Genomic DNA, 8,727 nt, shown 5'->3' with positions numbered 1-8,727 from the left:
TATATGTATACTGTATATATATATAGGACTGTACTGTGTAAGGAACCTGCTGACACTGAATGACCAGCATCACTGATAACTTTACTGCTTACACTACAGGTCACATGAGTACCTGCAGCACTGTGGGGACCCTCAGGTGTGATTTCTCCCTCTGTTCTGTCTGCAGGTGAACTTTGTGGTGTGTCAGCTCTGTGCTTTGCTGTCGGCCTTCTGGTTTCGTCTCTTCCTTCATCCCAGTAAAACCAGTCCCTTCATCAGACACGTGGTGGCCACTTTACTGGGACTATACTTTGCTCTCTTCTGCTTCGGCTGGTGAGTGAAGAAGAAAATTAAATTACAATTCATTAAATTACAATTCATTAAATTACAATTCATTAAATTAAATAAAAATAAAGCAGCTCAGGTGATTTATGAGAATGAGTTTTTATTTGAGCATGAAACTGTGTACAGTGGATATGAATAAATACTGAATTAGCCAAAAGGCTAATTTTCATCTGTAGTCAGTCAGTGTGAAATAATATTAATAATAATAATTAATATTATTATTATTATCCATGAATGGATGGAATCATCCTCATGCCCTCTAACAAAAAACAAACAAAAAAGCATCAGGTAAAAATCCCTTTCAATATTAAGGAAGTTTAATTCATGTTATATTTGGTAAATGTATTTTATTTTAAATTTTTGTTTTGCATGTCTAAAGGTGGTTGTAAAATTGAAGATGAGGTGGGAGTTAAATTACTGACTAATCCATAATGAACTAAGCTTTTTCACAATATTAATGCGCATGAAATTTTTTCCTCTTTTGGGCCTACATTTAAACAAATGTTTTAACAAGCTGCACCAGCAGCGCTTTAGGAGAAATACAGATGACCACTGCCTACCCACTCACTGCCTGTCAGACTGTGGGAATGAGTCAGGCCTATGCAGACCACCCCACTTCAACCCCCACCTCCAAATCTCACCTCGCTTGTCACCTCAGCCTCCGACCTCTTGAAAAAAATAACCCTGGGATCACTTCAAGGCCCCACCGAGGACCATGTCAAGCTTTTGCATTTATAGCAGTGTGGACGGTGGGGGGGAGGGGGGGGAGTGCGCTGAGGGCTGGCAGCTATTTGAGGGAGTGGAAGGTGGGGGGTGTGAAGGGGGTCAATGCCACACAAAGGGAGGTCAGGAAGGGAGAATTAGCCATCCATGAAGCGTTAGGCAGAGGACCCTTTTGGGTGGGTGGATGGGGGGGGGTCCACTCTCCAAATAAATACCTCACGCAGGCAGAGGGGTCACCCAAATCTCACAAGCTCACACACACATACTCATGTATGTATGTACATGCTCCTTGAGGTAGATGAGTGAGTACTTAAAGGTGATTTCAGCTTGATTTATCATCCAGATAACAACCTCAAAAAATAACATTTTGTATTTGCTAGAGATTGTTTGAGACATCTTCTGTGCACAAAATCATACAGAGCTTTTATTAAAGTTTCTATATTGCATCTGTGGAGATATGAGAACATTTGAAATGTCCAAATGGAGAAAAGATGTTTTATTCTGTATGACTACAGTTGTGTGTTGAAGTCAAAGACAGCTCTGTATTGAACATATCAAATACATAGTGTGAAACATATTTCTCTAACACAATCATACTGTACCGTATCGCCACATGTTTTTAATTATTGGAAGTAAACTGTTATTTTTTGTTGAGGGCTGACGACAAATGCATTTCAGATTATATATACTCCTGCTCCTTGTCCAGAAAGATCCAAAACGATATGCATATGCATATGTCAGTTTTATGATAGATTACCAGGAGGTGAAGGAGGCAACAGTATATCCCTCCCTTCCCTTTACTGGCCCCAGCAATCCACAGAATACATAGCTTCAGTGATTGCCCCATGCTATGCTGTCACGCTGCCAGACACTTACAGTGCCGGCCAGCATAACACGATGTGAAGCCATATCATCAAAAAAAAAAAAAAAAAACATGCCTTTTTTCTGTTCCTTTAGCACTCTCTCAACTGGCATAAATTGAATCCAGAGTACTGATTTGGTTTACACTTCACTGCTGCAAGTTGTAATGAGTATAGTAAAAGAAAAGAGAGAAGGAATGAGAGAGCAAGAGATGGATGGACAGCAAGTAGTAGTGGAGGAGAATGATGGGGTGGTTGAAGAAGGATTGGAGCTTTCAGGCCGCCTGAATATGAACAAACTTCATTGTTGTGACCAGATCTTTGCTCCATGCCTTTACTCTCCTTTATACTCTGTTTGAATGAGGTTGCCTGGGGAACACCACGACAAGAAAAAATGCAGGGAAGGAGGCAGGAGAATGCATACTGGTAGAAAGCGAAGGGGTGGAGAGGTTGACAAAAAAAAGAAGAAAACAGGAGTGAAGTTTATCAGGGGGGTGGGAAGAAGAAGAGGAGGACCAGGATTTTAAGTGAAACCCCAAATCAGCTACAAACCCAAAGCTGGTAGCCTCACAAGCTGGGCGGAAAGGCCACAAAGCTGGAGCTGGTGGTAGTAAATAGAGAGAGCAACAAAAATAGGCAAAGTAAAAGAAACAGAGGAGTCTATATGAGCTGCACCTGATTACCATGTAAATGATCGAAGGGGGAGCTGTGGAAAGGATGCTTTGTTTTCTCATAACCCCCCTTGATGCCATCATGATACTTCCCTTTGATAGCCTTTCGTTCCCCATTAGTGTACCCCTGAGACACAGCCCCGGGCCCCGCTGAGAGCACCCCGAGATCCCCATTTAGGGCCAGGCAGTCCCCTACCGTGAGGACAAATGTTCTCTTTGTGCGCGCGTTACAAGCAGGGGAAGTGGGAGCAGTCCTGTAGCACTGAGCTAAAATGTGCTTTGGGTGTTCTGAGTAGATGTAGTTACTACAGCGCTTTGTTTCCTGCCTTTCAGAGCACTGAGAAGTGCGTAACTGAGAGGTGGACCTTTGCCCCTTCTATTAAAGTGCTCTACAACCCTTTAAGCTAATCGTTTTCATTTGGGATGCTTCTTACTAAAGCTGCTTCAAGACAGAATACAGTACAGTACGGTTCTATTTGAGCCCATAGACGCAAGCGAATGTCTGGATTGGGTTCAGTAGCTGGGTAGGACAGTAAATAATAAAACATGCCCAAAATATGAAAATTATGGTAGACAATGCCCTGTACAAGCTGGTGTATGCCCACTGTAGCTTTGTTCACTGACCCTCCAGATCATTGAGGGCGTAAAAAAAAGGAAAATAAAAAAGTTTTTATTATCAAAACTCAAGACAAAGTGAATGTGCCTGAAAAGAAGACTGTTTAAAATAAATTTCCCCAACATCTCTCTAGAATCTAGAAGACGATTGCATACTGATCCAATCCACCAAACCAGAAAAAAATTAGTTTTAAACGTTTGAAAAAGACACATTTCTGCAAGACATATGAAGCAAACATTATTTTACATAACTGAAGACAACTATGCAACAGGAGTGGTGTGCAAACATTCAGCCAAGAAATCTGTATACACTGCAAAATCTAACGCTCAGGTTCAGTTCTTCCTACAAGATTACAAAATGACATAAAGGGGTTTCAGGGTCACTGTTTCCTTGAAGGTGTGTGACATTTAGGAGGATCTATTGGCAGAAATTGAATATAATATTCATAGGTAGGTTTTCATTGGTGTATCATCACCAATAAGAAAAACCTTTCTACGGAGTCTGCCATGTTGAACCACCATGTTTTTACAGTATCAGAAAGGATGAACCAAACACTGGGTCTAGATAGGGCTTTTCACATTTTGAGTTTCTCCTACATGCTTGGAAGTAGCAACTTCACTGCTAGATGCAACTTAATCCTGTCCTGTCCACACCAGTCCTTTTAGCCATGTTTTCTCAGACTCATTCTGAATTGGTCTCAGATGAAAGTAAGTGTATATTTAATTTAAAAAAAGATGATATAGAAAAATTGTAATTGTAAAAGATTGTATATGTGTGTTTACTATCTATATTCTATAAAAGTGGGTCATGCTATAATGACCATTGGGAAATGTGGGTTCCGAGGTGAGACCAGTCAAGAAACACTGGTTTAAGCCACAATTTGATCAACTTCAGCACTGCAGGAAAAAAAGCAGTCCCCTCAATTATTTGGATGAAACCAGTCCAGCAATGCAGTGGATGGATGGATGCAATTTCAAGATATATGTGGCTGAACTATATTGAGGACACTCTGGGATCAGATCGTTTGGTCCACATCCAGAGCTTCTTTTTCTCTTTATTACAGTTGATTTGACTATTACAAAAAATTTCAAAATAACCACCACCACTTTTGTAGTGCTACAGCTGGCTACTACATGTATTTTGTTGTTTCTGTTCAGCAGCTCTCAAAGTTTCCACACAGATAAAATCAAATGTACCCACGCATGTGAAATCTAATCACAAGTGTTCTCAAGGAAAAGCCAGCCGTGAACAGCAGGCTATCTCAACTAGATCTAGACACACTCTGGATATATCTAGATATGGCCACAGTAGCATCAGAGGTACCAGAGCAGCAAGACAAGGAGGTGTAAATGATGGCCTAGGAGGAGGGCTTTCACCCTCAACCAGACTGATTGAGAAACAAATTGCGGCAAATAAAGCATGTAATTAGATTATGGAGCCCAGTGTGCTGTCCTGCTCTGCGCTGAGCTGCTTGCACCAGAGCTGTGAGTTTGGATCCTATCCAGCAAAGACAGAGAGAGAAAGGAGAAAAGAGAGAGAAGGAGTCCCCCACTTCTTTTCTCAATGTATTGCCAGAGTGTAAAAGGTGTTGTGTTTTTCGGCCTGTGACGAGGCTATTAGAGTTATTGACCTGATTTGAGACTTTACTTTTTGGGTGGCGTGCAATCAGTTTTGATGAGTTGGATCATCCTCTTTTACTGTAACTGACGACAGATGAGTCAGCAGGGACTCCTGTTGGTTATCACCCAAAATATAGACACAGAGAGAGGAAGTAACCCTGCCAAGGTTTTCATGTCATTAAAAATGGTTTTGGGAACCAAAAAGTAAATTGTATAGGTTTTATATTGATAATGAGGATGTGAAACTTCAAAATGTCTTTTACAATTATTTTTCCTCTCATTCTCTCATACAATTAAGTGGCGTAATAAGATCCAATGTTGATATGACTGTAAAGTGCGGTGGAGTCGGCAAGTACCAAACAGGGTGTGTTAAGTAAGACTCATGTCCAAAAAATCTAGGGAGGGGTCCACTAGACTGAACCTCGCTACCCTCATCATCGTCACTCCAATTCTCCTTCTCCTCATCATCATTAGTTACTTTCACATCCTGTGTATCCTGACAGGCCCGGGCGGCCATCACAGGTCATCAGCGGTTAATCTCCTCCACATTTCGTTGCTGCGCAGACGTCTCTGTCACGACCCGTGGGAGTGGCGACTCACACCATCCGTGACCTACCAGCACAATGTGTGTTTTGTCTGGGCCACACCATCGGAGGTATTCTCCATGCATTCCAGCCCTCCGTGTGGTCGAGAGGGGGAGAGCCCTGCTGCAGGAGACAAATTAATATCCACTCCATTTTCCCTCACGCCCTCAATTCACCCCCCCCTACCCCTTTCGTTCAACTGAGGCGCAACAAGGCACCTGCCTCACAGCTGTCAGCCCAACACCCCCTGGTATCACACACACAACATAAGTGTGTTTTTCCTTTTTCACATTTGTTTCTAAGTGAAAATGTCTTAATTAATCCTTAAATTCTTCCTTATTTCTTCAGCATTCTCTTCCCCTTCCCCCTCTTCATACTGTTTTCTTTCCCCCTCACTCTTCTTTCTCTTTTCCTCTGTTTTTTATTTTTCCTCCATCCTCCATTTGTTGTTTTTCCTTCACATCCTTTTCGTTTTCAACTTCCCCGTATTCTTTTCTCCTCCTCCTCCTCCTAATACTACTACTACTACTAATAATAATAATAATAACAGTATTTTTAAAGAATGTATAATATCAATATTTAATCTAGTGCAGGTATTTTTAGTAGGGTGGAAAATATAGTTTGATGCTCTGATAAAATCACCACATCTGTTTGCAATCACATATTAGGTGATATCAGAGCTGCCGAGCAAGAGGTGCATTTGCTCTGCAGCTTTCTGAGGAGGCTCAGAGGGTAATGTATGCATCCTCTGGGCCTCAAGCCCGGGTGGTCCAGTGGGACCCGGGGCTACTCACGATTCTGACATGGCCTACGCAGGACGTCCATCAAGGTGCTCCACCTTGCAATCTGCTTGATTTCAACCTCTCTGGGCTGAACAGTCTCGTGCCCATTATACATACAAGAGGGAATTCCCAGAACTCTCTGTTGTGATTAGATTAGGGGTATAGCTACGCCGTCAGAGTCATTCCACAGTCTCCTTCAGGTTGTGTTTACATTAGTTCAATGACACGGTTTAATCAATGGGATTATTTGCCTTAAACCAGGATGTAGCTACAGCAAAAGATTTCACATAACAACAGTGAATTGGGGAGAAAAGGTACGGGTATTTGTTTTTCACACAAACACAAATGTCCAAAAGCATTTTTTTGTTTAAATGTTGAAATCCTAAAAACGGAAAAGTAATAAATATGAGGATCCGCTTTGCATTTATTCAAGTTGATAAAGTAATACAGGTCCTTCTCTTATTTATCCAGTAATCCCTCAATGAGGTGAGGAAAATTTCCTGAACCCCAAAAGTGGACAGATTCCTGACAAAGGGGCCCAGAGAAACTCCAGATATTCTAGCTCAGCACCACCCACAGTGTTATGCGAAGACAAAGCGTGAAACAGAGGGAGACGAAGGAAGTGGAGGAGAGCGAAAAAAGACTGAAAGAGAAAAGAAAAGAGGTGGAGGAGGGTTGGGGACTGGCTGTATCCTGACTGTGCTGTCAATTGAAGCTGTCCAGGGAACGTTTGGGACCTCAGAGGGCCCGACAACAGCTGCAGGAGCCTCTTACACACACTCACATACACATATAGGTTGGGCCTCCTGCAAACTTCATGGGAGAGACAGAGCAAACATGCAATGCCAGATGACTCAATTCTTTCCAGCATGAGGCCGAAAGACAAAATGAAGAACTTAGTCCTACAGGATTTGTACAGGTACTGTATGTTTATTAAGTGTACAATGCAAGTTTTTGTGTTGCACATTTGTAGAATTTATGCCATGGACTGTGCAACTGTATTTTAATAATATGATTCAAATGAAAATTGCTACAAAAACCACTGGCATTTAACTACAAATTACATAAATAAATAAGCTCACAAGTCTAGAATCTCTAAGTGGTCATACTGCATGAATCAGTCCGAACAGATCAGAAGTGAACTATCACATTTGATGTACCACAACTTATCTGGATGTCATATCCCGTCCTTAAAAATACAGCAAACTCTGCAATGTTACACTATAATTTCCAACACGAATCATTTGGTAAAATACTATTGAATCCTGCACTAAATTACAGGATCCAGTTCCTCAATCAGTCCTTCCCTCACTATACGGCATCAGACTGGGAAAGAGGGAGTTTGGAGAGATGAAAAAATCTAATCAAACAAACTGCCAGGCCCCCGTGCTGTATGCTGGACCAACACCCCACTGTGCCGCAGTTAGACTTATTAATTGTGAAAGTGTGAGAGATTAAAGGAGGCACATCCCACGGTTGCTGCTAATGGATTTAATATTCATGAACCCCTAATAAGGAGGGGAAAGGCATGAGGGATCCAATTTATCCAGCAGTCTGTTTTTTTTTTTACACTTGTGGAAAAATATTGTGGCAAAGCATGGAACTGTTTGAAAAATCCCACATCCATTTATGCTGCCACAATATTCTCCTCATCTTTATTTTATCTCATGTGGATGTGTAGAAACAGATAAACATGAGAAAAAATGCAATAAATGTTTGACTCTCAGCTGTACTCACCTGATGGCTCCTCTGTACTGCTTGATGGGGTTGTAGGAGGTGCAACTGGAATCTCTACTCCCAGAGAAAAAACATAACATAGACACAAAGAAAGATCAGTTTCATTATTATGTGCATTAATACGTGTCTTTGCCTTTGTGTGCGTGCATGTTGGTGTGGTGCGTAAATTGATAAGGACGTTAAGACAGAACAAATTAAAGAAATTTAAATATATCAGTGTTAAGCTTCTTAGTTCTGTGATTTTTTTTTTTTTCAACAGACAAGATTTTGGTGTGAAGTAGTTATGGTCGATGGTAGGAAGCAAATTTCCTAAATACCCTACTGACGGGGAGTTGTATTTTGTCTTTGTTGCTTCTTTATTCACACAAAGATACACCTAAATTAGATAGAAGAGTAACGCTGCATGCTGGTGGCTCAAAAGCTTACGATGCACCACAGCACTGCAACATCGCCAATTCTTGTTGCTTTCTCTGTCTCTGTCCCCTAATTTGTGTTAGTTCTCTTCTGTCTACTTTTAAATCAGAAGCATGAAATACAAAAAGAAAACATACGTTAGGCAATAATTTGTATGATCTGGGGTCAAACTGTAAAACTGGCACATAAATTAAGCTTTTGTGAAGTGTAGTAATAAAGTTGTTTTCCTATTTCCTACGTCCTATTTCTCTACTATTGTATATTTATAATTTCTTGTCTTCTCTAATCATCCACAGTAAATTTCAAGCCTTTCACTTTAGCCATCTGACCAATAAACATCCTGCATTCTACAAACTAGTCACATATTGGATGTTAATACCAAAATATGGACTATTTC

General features: G+C 41.0%; 1 protein-coding gene across 1 annotated transcript in view; it reads right to left on the bottom strand.

Annotated features, from left to right (window-relative positions):
* The window catches only part of ntn1a (netrin 1a), a 55,229-nt gene that overhangs the window by 4,978 nt on the left and 41,524 nt on the right, over positions 1-8,727 (bottom strand). The window contains exon 5 of the mRNA XM_035660239.1: positions 7,917-7,970. Within this exon, the coding sequence (XP_035516132.1) occupies positions 7,917-7,970 (54 nt within the window). The remainder of the gene's footprint in view (positions 1-7,916; positions 7,971-8,727) is intronic.

The sequence above is a fragment of the Morone saxatilis genome, unplaced genomic scaffold (genome assembly GCF_004916995.1).
Source record: "Morone saxatilis isolate NCDOM2014 unplaced genomic scaffold, NCSU_SB_2.0 Contig17, whole genome shotgun sequence".
Classification (NCBI taxonomy): domain Eukaryota; kingdom Metazoa; phylum Chordata; class Actinopteri; family Moronidae; genus Morone; species Morone saxatilis.
The sequence above is the reverse complement of the archived record's forward strand: the minus strand, read 5'-3'. Positions and strand labels throughout refer to the sequence as shown.